At 26.0% G+C, this 17,356-nt stretch overlaps 1 protein-coding gene across 1 annotated transcript; it reads left to right on the forward strand.

The window, feature by feature from the left end:
- The first annotated feature begins 8,575 nt into the window (after positions 1 to 8,575).
- On the forward strand, positions 8,576 to 14,522 carry LOC137811862 (ABC transporter G family member 1). Its single transcript, XM_068613717.2, has 9 exons — positions 8,576 to 8,721; positions 9,465 to 9,856; positions 11,591 to 11,670; positions 11,781 to 12,251; positions 12,344 to 12,430; positions 12,527 to 12,652; positions 12,762 to 12,956; positions 13,103 to 13,189; positions 13,612 to 14,522. The coding sequence occupies exons 2-9, from the start codon at positions 9,523 to 9,525 to the stop codon at positions 14,305 to 14,307; spliced, it is 2,076 nt and encodes a 691-aa protein (XP_068469818.1). The 5' UTR covers positions 8,576 to 8,721; positions 9,465 to 9,522; the 3' UTR covers positions 14,308 to 14,522.
- Positions 14,523 to 17,356: the final 2,834 nt, after the last annotated feature.

A 17,356-nucleotide genomic window follows, 5' to 3' on the forward strand; every position in this document is an offset into this window, starting at 1 on the left:
TTCAAAATAAAACTCTTCAATGAGAAAGTGCCACGTGGAGTCACGCTTTCCATGTTTAACTCACACATTTCATGCTAAATCATCTCCACTCCTAGGTTGCCATGTGGGCGTCCATGTGCTCCTACCAAGGTAATTTTCGTCCTCCAATATGTCCTAGATGTTTCAGGGTTACATTGGGCTCAAAGAAGCTCAGTTGTTACCTTAACTAGTCACTTTTAATCCTAAGTAGACATATTTTACTATTGGCCTAAATACAAGCCCAAAAACCTATGCTACTTGGCCCAAATATTTGGTCCATTATTTTATGCTAATAGGCCCAATACATGGCCCATTAAATCCTAAACAACTTATACAATTTATTTAAGCTAAAGTTTGACCAAAAAGTAATGTTGACTAGTTAGAAAAAACCTAGTCTTCTTGTGTTCTTTTGACCAAAGTTTTAGTTTATGTTTTGATGACTTGGAGGTTTTCTTAGATATGTTTGTACATTCCTTAACCCTAGAGTTGTCCTATTGATTGGACTTAAAAAAATAAATAAAAGTCTAATTAGAGCCATATGTGCAAATAAATCCATAAACAACATTTAGGTCCTCATGCTCTTAGTTATGTGGTTGTGTGTGACTGGAAGCTCTGCAATCAATACGAAAATCCATATTTAATCATTATCATATTCATAGTTTCAAATTTATCTTATGTTCATAAATAAATTACATAATCTTATAATTAAATAATGTAATTCAAATTTGTTATCATGTCTTGATACATATAAATATATTGTACCTACACTGTATACAATCAATCTGTAAAACTTATTAGTTTCTAAGTAATTCTAAATATAACATTATATTTAAATATAGTAAACAATTTGAATCTAAATTTTCAATATAAATTTTAAACCGAATGATAAAAAAATCCAAAAACTAAAAAAAAATGTTTTGATTAGTTTTTTTAATCGAGTTTAGTTATTTATTTAGATTGAATCGATTTTTAACACCCGTATTTACAGAATTTGCATCCCTAAATTAAAATTAAGCTATTTTACTTATTTTTTAGTGGATCTTACTATGTTATATCAACTTAACAAATTTTAATAAATTTTTTTTACCTGGGATTTGGGGTGTTGGGCTTGAAGAAGTCTAGAATTTGGTCTCGGTTGCATGTCATTGAAATGTTTGTTTCTTATCCACTTCATAGCTTCTTTTGACACCTCATATTTCTTAAAGTATAAAAAATATCCTTTATTCTATTATTTTTTCATTTTAGATAGAGTGATATGGAAAAACTTTGAATTATAAAATCTGGAAAATACTTTTCAAATAATCCAAAATGAGTTTCTTAAAAAAAATACACTTGAATTATAAAATCTAGAAAATATTTTTAAATTATAGAATTCAAAAGGTATTTCAAAATTATAATATTCAGAATGTATTTCTGGATTCGGTAATACCTTCATAATTCTATAATCCAAACTGTATTTTCTTAAAGAAAAAATATTCTATGTTGTATAATTCAGAAGGAAGGTATTTAAATATCTTTCAGATTAAACAATCCAGGAAGTGTAAAAAGAAAAAAAATACATTTTTAAATTATAGAATCCAAAATGTATTTTTTAAGAACAAAATGGTCTTTTGCCTGACGTACGAGGATGCAAAGAGGAGTTATGAAGGTGGAGGAAGAAACAAACCACTAGGAGTTAGCAAGCTTGCACTAAGCTAGGACTCACATGATACTATTTTGGCAAATTCTTCCTGCACCTCCATACATTTCCTCTGCACCTTTATATATTTTTCTAATTCCCACAATACACTTTAAGTATAGTGGAGAGTGTGATGTCTTTTTCTTCATTTTCAAGTGATGGTGATTACTTGTGGTTGTGGTTGGTGGTGAACAGTGGTGGTTGAAATAAATTTTGTGGTGTTTTGGTGGCTATGTTTTTGTTCGCTTATTTGTTTTTCATTTCTTGGGAAACTACACAATCCAGAAAAAAAAAAATAACGAGATGCAAAATGGAGTACAAAACTAAAAAAAATAAAAATCTTCGCACTAGAGAATGTTGAATACAATGAATATTCTCGTCAATTATCTTACACACGTTCAAATGATCAAACTACTCTCTCAAACACTGGGATTGAAGAAGAATGAAAGTGTTGCAGTTGAAAGAAAGACATGAGTATGAGGTGCGAAATGCAGTTTGTGTTATTTAAAAATGTAAAGTTATGCTTCGGATTATTTAAAATTTTAAAAAAAATTAAAACTAACTTTTTTTTAATTTATATATAAGGGTGCTGGAGATGAAGGGAAAATTTATCTATTATTTACATACACAACTTTAAAACGAAAAACTTACTTTTACTTTTCTTTTTCTTCAAAAAACTAGTTTCTCTAAACACTCCTATTGCACTCATAAGCTACAAAATTATTAAACGTTCTTTTGTTTTTTATGTTTGAGGGGATATTTAAAAAAAGCTGTAAAGTAACTTTTACAGTATAAAAGTATATATTTTTCTTACATTTTAGGGAGTACTGAATAGAATATAAATTTTTTAATTTTTAACATCCAGAAAAGTTTTTGTTTTATGAATATTAATAATTTTAAAAAAATGTTTTAAATTTTATAATATACTTTCTAAAATAAACTTATTTTTTCTAATATTTCAAGAAAAATAACATATAAAAATAGAATATCATTATTAAAAAATTATTAAATAAATATTAATTTTAAAGATAAAATATAATTAGTTTCTATATTGACTAAATTAAATAGTATTTTAAAAAAATAAAAATTAATATATAAATTAGTTTTATCACTACATGAAAATCATGAATTAAAAAGAATTTTTAGATACCAAAATAATTAGTTGCAATAGTAACTAGAATAGAGACCATTTTAGAAACTAAAAATAAATTGGTTTTTAAATTAGTTTTTATTATTATTAAATAGTTTATAGATTGATATTTAATTAACAACTAAGATTTTAACTACCAATTATTTAGTTTCTAAATTTGATAGAAAAATCTTGATTGCTAATTCGATACCAATTTAAATACTATTTAACAATAATATAAACTAATTTAAAAACCATATTTTTTTAGTTTCTAAAATGGTCTCTAATTTAATTACTATTGCAACTAATTATTTTGGTTTTACAAATTAATTTCTATATCATGATTGTTTGTAGTGTATATTAACAAATAGTTTTTAAATTAATATTTAATTATCAATTTAAGTTTTAGTTTTTTTAATATAGTAGATAAATAACTTGTAAATTCATTTTTAAATTAGAAATTAAAATAAAAAGTAGTAAATAAATTAATTTTATTATATTATATTATTTGAATAATGTAAATATGTAATAGTATTATAATTAATATTAATAAATTAAATTTTATTTATTAAAACCTTCAATTTCATGAATAAAAGTAATAATTAATCATGCAATCAAAATAATCTTTTAAATATAAAAGTACAAATAATAAAATATATAACTCTTCTAGAAACTTTATCACTAGAATAAAATATATAAGAAAAGCTTAAAAACTATGATATAATAAAACCAAAAAAGAGTTGTTGTACACGTTTTTTTATACAATCTTCTGTGAACTGTTATTTGCGTCAGCGATTACGTAATATGTAAGGTTGAACCATAAATTCAGTTGGTAGCTTATTTATTGGTTTGGAAAAGATTTTGTTAACCCAAAAAAGTAAAATACATATTTGAACAGGTTTTGATATTTATGGCAAAGAGATAAGTGGCTCCATGGTAGATAATATGAACAGTCGAACAAGATGAGCATACATATGATTTGTGTATGAAGTTTGTGCATATAGTCATACATTTTAGAAAACTACGTTCTATCTCTTTTCTATTTAGTCACTTAGTTAGCATGGTCAAATTTGGTTAGTATGGTCAAAATGTTATGTATGGTTGATGGTGACATCGATAGAGCATCGTGAATAAAAAATGTACTTTTTTGAGTTTTAAGATTAGTGGGATGAACAAAAACATTAATCAGATTTGGAGTTGTGTGTGAGTAACGATGGTAGCTGAGTTGTGAAAACATAAGAATAAGAAGATTTTTAAAAGCGGCAGGATATATCACATTGAAATTTTTTCTATGGTGCAAGTGAAGGTATGCTTATGGGTGAATTCCAAAACCTATGGGATAACTTTTTTTGTATTTTGACTTGTATCTTGAACCTTTAGTATGCATGAGATCTGTTAGAAAATGATAGGGGTTTATGTTGAAATGTGGGGTTGTTTACGTTTGTCAGCCATGATCCTTAATTTTATGTGTTCTGGTCTATGTAAGATTTTTTGAAGATTGACTCTGACAAGCTTTGTATAAGAGTTGAGGTATCTCTGAAATATCTCAATTTAATTTATTCATTTTTTGTTGATAAAAAAAAACTTCTTAGCAAATTTTAAAGCAGCAAATGAAGTTTTAATTAGGGTTGTAGATTGTGGGCTTGAATAGAATTGGTGATTTTGTGATATTTTTTATATAACTAATTAATTTTAATAACTTGGATCAGAATTTTTTCAGTAAAGGTCAGGAATTTCAACAAAATAAATTCTCTTGTGATTTAATTGATTTATAATAACTCTTACGCAATCTATTTTCAATTGTTTATTGAAATGGTTTAATGTCAAACAATTTGAAATTTCACAAAATTTATTAATGAAACAAATGAAATTATGTGACATTGATTTGGTGTAAAAATTGCTTAAAAAAATAATGTTTTAAATGAAAAATACTAATGTTTAATCAATTATAAAATTAAATTTGGTCTTGTGAGGATCAAGATGTATCTCTTATTTTAAGTTCTTTTGTTTAAGATATTCTTTTATTTATTTTGTGGGTGAGTGTATAATGTATTTATGAATATATTCTAATGTTTAAGTTAATTAAGATAAATGTGAAATAATAAATGTATTATGCGTTGAGTATTTAAGTCTAAAAATAGAATTGTAAATAACACATGTCAACTCACAAAATTAGAAACTAATAAACCAATTTCTATTTAATATCAAATATGTATTATAATAACATAAAATGTAGTTGATTTAGTTTACTTAATTATATTTATAATTTTTAAAACTTTTTATTAAAAGATGATTAAGTGTTTGTAAACATGTATTTGTCGTCTGAGTCTTAACACACTACACTAGCATATGGAACATGAGACATAAGTTTCTTATCCTCATCAGTTTCAATATAAATAAACTTATAAAAATATATAAACACTATTCGAGTCATGCCCATGAATTCAACATGTTCGATACCAAAATGTCTTCGCATATTTCTAATGTATTGGCTCTAACACAAAAATAACTTCTTTTGGGAACAATCCTTCTTGATCTTCATTCTCAAAATCTTCTTAGTTGTGCCTATATTCCTTATCTCACACTCACAACCTAGTAGTATTCAATCTTATGATCTTAGTTTCGTCTCAACATGTATTCATCTACATAAAACTACAAGTAGACGAATTCACCTTTTTTTCACTTTCTTATGATAGACATATGGATCATAAGAACATTTGTTATACCATTGAGATATGAACCAATTGAACCTCTTATATGATTGTTTTAGATATTGTTTCAGTTTGTATAACGACCTTTTTAGATTATGCAGATAATCATCCTTCCCCACCATCCTGAATCCCTTTTTGTCGCATCAAAATGTCTTTCTCCAAGGGGCCATGGAGAAATACCATCTTAACATCCAACTATGAAGCTTCATATCTTGACTTGCAATAAAAGTAAGCAAGACCCTGATGGACATGCGTTTAATTACTGGAGAAAACATCACATTGTAATTCTCCCTTCCTTTTGGTTGTGGCCTTGCATATTTTTATTTTATTTTTAGTATATTTGTGCAAGTGATGAATTCTTGCAAAAGCAAAAATAAAAGTGAGACAAGTGTATCTCTTTTAAAGGATTTTCACTCAAGTAAATATCAGAGTGAGCCAATGTCTCTCTTCTTAGGATCGCGACAATTTGGTCACTAAAGTTAAAATCACGATAAGATAATTCTCTTTCTTTTACGAGTTTCACTCGAACAAATATCATTCGCTCAAGTGGTGTATAAATGATGTTTGTATGTTTCCATAATAGTGTTGTATGTAGATATCTTTATGACATTATATACATTTTTTAAAGATGAAGATTATGAACATGTTATATTTGATTGTATGAGATACATAGTGTATGTTATAAGAGGATACCTAATAAAGTATTATGACCCTTATGAGTGTGTGAGAGGATACCTGATATGATATTGTATAGTATTAAACATGAAATTCATTAATAAAGAAGATACCATGACATAATTGATAATTTAATCATATAAATTAAGAAATTAAGTACTAAAAAGTTGAAAAAGGTTTTTGTACCAAGATTTCCTATGACATAAAAATCTAAAATTATTAGTAGTTAAATTCTTGGTAGTTAATTAAATATCAATTTATAAATTAGTTTATAAATTTTTATTAACAATATAAACTATTTTAAATATTAATAATTTTTTAGTTTATAAAATAATAATAATTTAATTAATATAATAACTAAATATTTTTTTTTTCTAAAATTAATTTTTATTTAATGGTTTTCTTATTTTTTAATGTCTCATGTGAATAATAATATTGATAATTAATTTAAATTTTAAATAATAATAAAACATGTATTAATCTTTGTTTAAGTTAATGTTTTTAGACTGAGACAAATATTCTAAAATTATAAATATTATGTTTAATTAATTATGAATGAGCATCTTATGATAAATATGGTAGCGTGTTAACACATCTCCTAACATAAAATTATATTTTGATAGGTAAATTTTTCTAAATGTTTTTTTTCCCAATATTGTTTTCTAATAAATATTGATAACGACTTTTTTCCGTCGTCCCACCATTCAGATAAACTGCATTTAAAATTATGTTTTATTCTCAATACCTATTATTTTTAATCTTGTTAATGATTTCGGTTTCATTCTATCATATGAGCTTCAGTTCTCACAATAATTCTTCGGTGTTTGCATACTAATTTTTTTTACATAATGATAACTAAATTCCCCTATATACAGTTTTAATTAGTGGAATAATACTTTTATATATATATATATATATATATATATATATAAACATAAACAGTACAAGAAAATTATTAAATAAAAATTAATTTTAGATAAAAAAATAATTAATTGTTACAGTAATTAAATTAGATACCGTTTTAGGAACTAAATAAAATTGTTGTTAAATAGTTTCTAAATTGCTACCAAATTTATAATTTAAATAATTGGTAGTTAAAAATATTGGTAGCTAATTAGATACCAATTTAGAAATTATTTAATAATAATATAAACTACTTTAAAAACCAATTTTTTTAGTTTCTAAAATAATTTTTAATGTAATTATTATTGTAACTAATTGTTTTGATATTTAAAAATTGATTTTCATTTGATGATTTTTTTTAATGAAAGCGATAAAAATATATATATATATATACACAGTACACCTCAATATTTAATATTTAAATAATAAACTAATAACACCTTCAAAATACGATTTTGATATGATAATTTTTTTAATATATTTAAAATATAAAAATTAGTATATTTTGAAGATAAAATATAGTAACAGCATAAAAAACCCTCCAAACAAATTCAAATTTATTAAAAAGGAAAAACATGGATCACAATTCTGTACTGTTACAACAGTTGCTAAAGTTGTGGATCACGAAAGTGTTCTTTATATATTCATATTTTTATACCCTTGGAATCGCATTCTTTGCTGTGGTTTTGAAATTTCCACTAAGATGTATATAATAAAGGAGGAAATAGTAATAAATTGTTAAATAATATACACTGTCATTTATTTATTACAATAATAAATTTGACATGTCAAAGTATAAATATGCTGCTAATTTTAATATGAACAAATGGGTGGCGGCTGATATATATATATATATATATATATATATATATATATATATATATATATATATATATATATATTGGAGAAGGGAAGAGAAACACGGAAAACAAAGACCAGAAAAACCTAATAATAATAAAATAAAAACATAGAATGCTTATAATGTTTGTGAAAGTTAAATTATATGAAAGAAAATATTACTTTAGATCCACATTATATACAATGCGTATAATATTATATCTTAATATTATTTATCATATTTACGAACACTTTGAAAAAATGTAAAAGTTAGCCAAATTAACTTATTTAAACCGTCATAATTAGAATTTTATTACATTTTTTTCTTTAATTGTGGTGGTTTAAATAAGTTATTAAATTCGCAACATTATTTGTAAGCTAATTAGGAGACAAAATTCACGAAAGTTTCATTACATAAAATTTGTGAGATTGTGAAGCATGTTAGAAGAAAAAGTGTAATTAATTCTGAAAATTTATTTGATTAGATAATTTATCTAAAGTAAAAAAGAATTACGTGATTTTGTTTGAGATGACGCATAAAGTTGAGATTTCAAAAGAAGGTGGACCTTGTAGAAAAAAAGTAAGAGCACACGTAATTAAACAACAACATGTAGTTTTATATATAATATGGAATGAACACGTGAAATATAAAGAGATTATGCAGAAGAAAGTGCGTTTAAAAGGAGGATGAAGAGCAGCCAAAAAGATGAGAGATGATTTGGATTGAAGAAACCAAAAATGGAGATGAATTATACAAGGGTTACCTCCAGGTTCTTTTTCTTTTTCATTCTGAATTGTTGCACACAAATTGAATTAAAGTTTAAATTTATAGTCCGTGTGTTCAATGTATTCATGAATCTATGCATATCTGATATAAATGTTCTTATCTTCTTTTAAGTCTTCCTTGGAAAGTGAAATCTATCATAGTAAGTAGAAACTAGTTTTCTTCGACAACTGCATGTTCGGGAAACAAACGAAACAATGTTTGTTGTCCACCTGCTTCCTCTACGTCGTGGAACTCAAGCCACACATGTCACAATAATTCACATACGTATTCAACTAACTTGTTGTCGAACGTTACTGTCTAAATCTTAAAAGAGAGATGATACATTAATACAGAAGAGGAAAAACATACTCTTCATATTTTAATAAATTAATATTTTATTTATTTTTTATATTTATAGTAAAGAAACTATTAGAATAAATTATTATAAGATTTTTTATTTGTTAAACAAATTTTCAGTAAAATTAGTATTAAATATTTTATGTTAACTTATTATTAACATAAATATTATAATATATTTTATATTGAAAATTAGTTTATTCATTTCAATAATTTTTTATTACAACCTAAAATTTAAATTAAGGACACAAATAATTTTTTTGTTATAAGACGGAAATAAAAAAGACATTTAATTTTTTTTGTACTTTTTAACTAAACAAAAAGAGAGGAGAAAATTTGGACATGTAGGTTAATGTAATTAATCTCTCTATATATTTGGTTTGATTTCAGAGACATTTATTGAGAAGGACAGTGCAGTCTACAAGATCTGCATCTGTGTGGTTGTTAAATGGGTTCTCTTCTTCTATATAATTCAGCTGGTCCTAGTGATTATGAAACTAAACCTAACTCATCAAGGGTTGAAGGCCCTACTACAATGGAGATAGAAGAAGCATGCAGTGCTCCAAAAGCAAAAGGGAGCAAAAGAGGAGAAAGTTCAGGTTGGAGAGAAGAGGAAGGTATGTGTTTGACATGGAAAGATGTATGGGTGACAGCTTCTGTGGGAAACAATGGAAGCAAATCAATTCTGCAGGGCCTCACTGGTTATGCCAAGCCAGGGCAGCTCTTGGCCATAATGGGTCCTTCTGGTTCTGGAAAGTCCACACTTCTTGATGCCTTAGCTGGTATGTATCCAATTCAACCTTCTCAAAACCTTCATTGCATTTTTTTCTCTTTTAATTTCAAAATTAACTTTCAAACAACCTTATCACATTAATTAAACTTAAATTAATCCACTCAATCAAGCTGTCTTTTGATTTTGACGTTAAACTCTTTGAATCATGTTATCTTTTGATTTAGACACTCAACTTAAACTAATTCATGGAGTGAACAACACTTCTTATTTGTTTATCTCTATCACTTTTTGCGATTTTCATTTTCATGATATTTTATCCTTTTTAAGAAATATATACTCATTTTTCTTCTAATAACAAAAAGTTACAAAAGAAAATTAAGAAACTCATACCTTTATGTGTATATATAGATTATTTTTTTAATTTTATTTAGAAATTTGTTTATTTTTAATTAAGAATTGGTATCTCTGAAGAAACTTTTTCTTAAATTGAAAATAGAAAATGTATCATAAAATCTTTCCAGTGATAAATTTAGTTTTTTCAAATAAAATAATTCATCGTGGTTAAAGAAAATCAATTAGATGTTCTGTATAAGAAAATAGAGTGTCTAATTAGAAAACCAAAAAGTCAAAAAAAGCTACATGACTTTTGTGAAGCATTATACGTAAGTCATAGAACATTTGAACAATATATAATATCTTTTATATATTTCTCTCTCCATATTGATTACCTACTTCTCTTTCTCATCTTTATTTCCCTCACTCATTTGGACGTCTAATGTTGCTACAAAACTTCTATTTAATGCCAAACAGGTTTTTTCTTACAAATATAACAAAACAAAGAACGAGAAATACATCCATAAGTGATTTTCTTGATTCTTAATAGTCTAGTTTTCTCTTGAACTAACATACTGTGTAATTTATACACATTCTATTTATCTTTCATGATATAATTCTTTTGAAAAAGACCATACTCAAACGATATTGAACACAAAATGAATTGCATAAAAAATTCTCATTCATTGTCATTTGTAGAGATTTATCATCTCAATTAGATATTCATGCATATCATAAAAATTTTCTAGTCTATGATTCTCATTTGCATTATAATAGTGAGAGAGACACTTGCCTCAATCTTTAAGATACCCCATATGAATAAATAAATTCTTCAATCTCATTGCTTTAATTTGTATCTTTACAATTTTCATATTTGTCACACTTTTTTTTATGATTAATGATAAACATCCTTCATTAAAGTGACAAAACTCTTTCTTTTCTTGTGTCAGCTTCAATCAAATCAATTAGTTTTGAAAAGAAAGATAACTTCTCATAATAACTAATAGAATGTTTTACTTTATTAATCATATTTAGACTCACAATTATATTTTAAATTAGTTACATTTTAATTTAATTTACTTATTTTTCTATCACGTGTCACTTCTTTCAACTTAGAATGTTCTATTACTCCACTCGTTGTTACCTGCTTAACTAAATTTTCATAATTTTTGTTATGTCACGTCATATTTAAAGTATTTGACAGTTTCACTTTAATAGTAATAAAATTATTTTAAAACTTAAAACAAGCTTACATATTACTCCAGTCTCCACCTTTTTATACTCTATATACCAGTAAAAGTTATATTTTAATATAAAGATATGTTATAATTTTACTGTACCAGACAAATCAGTTCTAAATGCAAGCATGATCTGAGAACTCGTACCAGTAAGATTTGAACTTCTATAGTCTTGGAAAACATAAATGATGATATAAATTCATATTATACAGGGAGACTAGGTTCCAACACAAGGCAAACTGGGGAGATTCTTGTCAATGGGAATAAACAAGCACTGGCATATGGAACCTCAGTACGTACAAAATATAAAGTTCATTAAAAAAAAAAAATTTGAAATGTTAATTAGGATCAGTAGCCACATGATGAATTAAACATTCTTTGAATCCATGTTTGTGACCACAGGCATATGTGACACAAGATGATACCTTGTTGACAACCTTAACGGTTGGAGAAGCAGTGCACTATTCTGCTCAACTCCAGTTACCTGACACCATGTCAAAACAAGAGAAGAAAGAGAGAGCAGACTTCACAATCAGAGAAATGGGTCTTCAAGATGCCATTAACACAAGAATTGGAGGATGGGGTTGTAAAGGGATTAGTGGGGGTCAGAAAAGGAGAGTTAGCATCTGCATTGAGATCCTAACACGCCCTAAACTTCTCTTTCTTGATGAACCAACTAGTGGACTTGATAGTGCAGCTTCCTATTATGTCATGAAAAGAATTGCTACACTTGATAAAAGAGACGACATTCACAGAACTGTTATTGCCTCAATACATCAACCTAGCAGTGAAGTTTTTCAACTCTTCAACAACCTTTGTCTTCTATCTTCAGGTAGAACTGTTTACTTTGGACCTGCTTCGGCTGCAAGTGAGGTTAGGGACTGAACTAACCTTTTTAATATACCACTCTTTTGCTCATTTCTAATTTTAAGTTTCACTACTAATTCTGCTTTTGTTCGATGTAGTTCTTCGCTTCAAATGGTTTTCCTTGTCCTTCTCTCATGAATCCATCTGATCATATGCTGAAAACCATAAACACGGATTTCGATCAAGTAACTAACTTGACCATGCTTCCATAGAATTGGTGTCTTTTACTGTAGTCAACGAATAACTAATTAACACACAAGTATGGTTGAATTATTTATCAGGACAATGAGTTAGGAGGGAATGAAACAATACCCACCACAGAAGTGATTCAAATCCTTGTAAATTCGTACAAGTCCTCTGAAATGCACCAAGATGTTGAGAAAGAAGTAGCAGAACTAACTGAAAAGGTATCTTTAATATGGCTAAGTAGATCTCATACCTTGTACCTAAATTTGGTCAACAGTTAATTATAATTTATAAAATATTAGTGTTAAATTTTCATGGGTTAATTTGCAGGACAGTTGTTCAACAAACAAGAAGAGAAGTCATGCTGGCTTCCTTAGTCAGTGTTTTGCTCTTACCAAAAGATCATCCATTAACATGTATCGTGATCTCGGCTATTACTGGTTACGCCTTGGCATATATATTGCATTGGCTATAAGTTTAGCCACTATTTTCTATGATCTGGGTACAAGTCAACGCTCAATCCAGGTAATAGAGGAAAAGTAACACATAATATACCACTCATATATATATATATATATATATATATATATATATAACTTCTAATGCAGTATTTGGCTTTAATTTAGCTAATTAGTATCTTCTAAATCAGAATTCACTTCTCATTATTTCAGGATAGAGGTTCATTCCTTATGTTTGTATCTTCATTCATAACTTTCATGACCATTGGCGGATTCCCTTCCTTTGTGGAGGACATGAAGGTGATTCAACCTTTTCTTGTTGTTTTTCAAATAGATAAAAGTGAATTATAGTAAAGTATTAATCTTAATTACTTCTAATTTTAGAAGTTCTTAAAGAGTTAAAGTATCATTTCATAGATAAAGTAGTCTTTCTATATATCTATTTTCTTACTAATCATGTTATAATTTTGCCTAACGTGATAACTAGTGTTGCATCTTTTATAATCTGGCATATATATTAAGTTCATCAAATTAGCAATTTTGACAGAAAGATCAATTTGATTTAAAAAAAATGTTAAAAAATGAAGCTTTTTAAACTTAGTGGAACAAACTGGCATAAAACATTTAGATGAGACAACAAAATTATATTTTTTGTTTTTCTCAAATTTATAAACTAGGTTATTTACTGTCAAATTCACTTTTTGTTGTCATTGGTCCTCCAGGTGTTTGAACGTGAGAGACTAAATGGACATTACAGTGTGAGTGCATATGTGATTGGGAACACCTTTTCATCAATCCCATTCTTGCTTTTGGTTTCAGTAATTCCTGGATCTATAGCCTATTACCTTCCAGGTCTTCAGAAAGGCTTTGAACACTTTGTATATTTCATCTGTGTTCTCTTTTCATGTCTGATGTTGGTAGAGAGCCTTATGATGATAGTTGCAAGCATTGTCCCCAACTTTCTAATGGGCATCATAACTGGAGCTGGAATTCAAGGAATGATGATTTTGGGTGGTGGGTTCTTCAGATTACCAAGCGATCTTCCAAGGCCATTTTGGAAATACCCAATGTTCTATTTTGCATTCCATAGATATGCGTACCAAGGATTGTTCAAAAACGAGTTTATAGGACTGAGATTCGCTTCAGATAATGTCCAAGGTGGCTCCTACGTTACTGGTGAAGAAGTTCTGACAAATACATGGCAAGTAAACATGAGTTACTCAAAGTGGGTTGATCTTGGAATCTTGGTGGGGATGATTATTCTGTATAGAGTTCTCTTCTTGGTTAACATCAAAACTACTGAGAAGCTGAAGCCAATCATTGTATCGTTCATGTCATCAAGAAATTCTCCCAAGCGAACAGTATCTATCATGCAGAATCCCAATGCCACTCCTCTTCAAGAAGTTCAAGTTATCTAAAGTTAATGAACCAGGTTCAAGTGTTGGACCAAAAATAATTTTCATATTCGCATCAGTAACATTTTGTATGACCAGTGCTTTTCATCTTTCTGCTTCTAAAATTTATATTCATAATTATAAAAAATGTATAAGAAAATGTCTATCTAAAAGTTATATAGTTTCATTATGCCACTTCACTCTATCTAATACAATACATGTACAAATTATTTATTTTTTATAATGTGTCCTCTACCCACTTTAACAAATATTAAAATTTGTTTTTCAATATCAATTTTAATTTTCTTTAACTTCCGAAAAATACCATCAGTACTTTTAAGAATCCCTCTAAGATTCAGCTCAAAACCCATATCAATCCATCCAAGAACCTTTCTATGTTAGCCTAGAACCATTCCCTATAACATACCTAATGCTAGATGAATCCTTTACAAACTAGAAAGAACTTGAAATTATCCAAGAAACCCTTTCATAAAATCCTCTCTGTCATTATCTTTTCTTTACTTTGAAATTGAATGAAAGATTTTCCCTTTCAAGAGTATTTTAATAATTACAATGATATTTATAATATTTACAATATTAATAATAATATTTATAATAATCTTTTTAATAATTAACTTCTTCTCCACTTCTCAATTTGTGACGGATGAATTGAACTTTTGGATAATGAATTTTGATACTGTACTATCTTATTCTATTATTCATTTATATTATTTAATTTAAACTTTTAATATGTTGACGATCTTTCAATCTAGTTAGTATAATAATAATAATAATTACAATACTAATAACATAATTATAATAACAAAAATTATAATATAACAACTAAATAGTCTTAAACTAGGGTTTAGAGGCATATGTCAGTTGATTTGAATTTATAACCCATGACAAAATGTCAATATAATATTTAATAGTTAATAATAACTATAAATAAAATAATAATAAATAATATTTTTTAAATATTAATAATAATATTATTATTTATTATTGATAAATTTGGATCCGTCGATAAATTATAATTTATTAACAAGTATATAATCATATTGGTGTTATAATGATATCATTGAAAACTATTTAGATCGATGATATTTTCTAGTGATGTTGTTTTCTGCATGTTTTTTATTCATTTTTAGTATGTTTTCTTAAGTGATGGATTTTCGCAAAAACAAAAGTAAGATTTAGACAAGTCTATCTTTTTTGGAGGATTTTAAATGAGGTAAAAATTAGAGTGAGGCAATGTCTCTCTTCTTAGGATAGTTTTCACTCTAGTGACAATTTGGTCACTAAAATTAAAATTATTAATTATTTTTATTTTGTATGAGTTTCACTCAACACAATACCAGTTGTTCAAGTAATATTTTTGTGATGAAAATGCCTATAAATGATATTTATGTATCTGTATGTAGATATCTTTTATGACATTGTATAATATTTTTTAAAGTAGAATATTAAAATCATGTTATATATGATTTTATGATATACATATATGTTATAGGAAGATACATAGTGAGGTATTGTGACCCTTGATTTGGAAGTAATAAAACATGAATTACCTACTCATAATTACTTACGAATTTAGATTCATAGATAATTTAGAATTTACACATGAATTTTTCTTACAAATTTGAATTTATAAATTAGGACGGAAACGGTTACATACAAATATTTTTTTATCTATAGAAAACCTCCATATGTAACAATTTCTTGTTAAAACTCACGACAATTACATACCGATTTTACTTATAAATTTTTTGGCCAAACTATTTCTTTATTATAAATAAAAAATTCATAGATCTTACCTATAAATTATTATTAGTAGATAAAATTGAATTATCTAGAACTATTACCGACAAATATTATATAGACATTACCTACCAATATTAATATTATTATATTTTTTATTCTTATTATCAATAATAATAATATTATTATTATTATTATTAATTATTATTAGTATTACTAATATTATTATTATGATTATTAGTATAATATTGTTAGTAACATTATTAAAATTATTATTAATATTTTTATTAAAAATATTAATATTATTATTGAAAATATTATTAGTAATATTATAAATACTATTTTTACATTATTATTATTATTAATATTATTTTCAATATTATTATTAACTATATTAACATTATAAATATTATTATTAGTATTATAAATTTAGTATTAGTAATATTATTAATTTTATTATTATTGATATTGATAATAATAATATTATTATTGTTATTAATAATTGATCATAATAATATTAGTAATATTATCATTTCTATTAATAATAATAAAATTATTATTATTATTATGAAAATAATAATAGTTATATGATCAAAATTTAGTTAGTGTAATGATTAAAGATTTTATGTGTCTTTATGATATTTGGTTTCGATTCTCAACAAATTGTTATTAATAATAGTGATAAGATTAATAGTATGATAAAAATAATAATAATATTGAAATTATTAATAAGAATAGAAATAAGAATAATGATAGAATATTAACGTCCGTACATAATACCTACATATTTATCCATAATGCGTAGTGTGATTTTTTTTTTCTATTAACTACGGATTTCTACTGTAAATAACTATAATTTTTTTAGTGAAATGACTATTCTAAAATTATAAACAATATATTTAATTAATTATAAGTAAACATCTTATGCTATATATGGTATGCTGCTATAATGTCTTTGAAGGAAAGTGATCAACTTCCATACTTAAAAATTTATTTTGATATATCAATTTTTCTAAATGGTTTTTTCAATACCTTTTTCTTCCACTGTTCCGACAGTGTATTCATGAATCTATGCAGATCTGATATAAATGATCTTTTCCAACCATACACTTCAGATCAGACTAGATATTCTTAATGTATGGCTTAAATTTTAACTCACCCTAATCACATTTATTGTTTATTGGATAATTCTTTCAAATTTGTTCTTATTTTTTTTCCTTGTATGCTTCAACCTCCTTGTCTAAACATTATCCTCATGTTATCCATTAGCTTCTTTTTTTTTATAATTTAAGTTTTTTTTTATCAGCTTATA

The sequence above is a fragment of the Phaseolus vulgaris genome, chromosome 2, assembly GCF_051622355.1.
Source record: "Phaseolus vulgaris cultivar YP4 chromosome 2, ASM5162235v1, whole genome shotgun sequence".
Classification (NCBI taxonomy): Eukaryota; Viridiplantae; Streptophyta; class Magnoliopsida; order Fabales; family Fabaceae; genus Phaseolus; species Phaseolus vulgaris.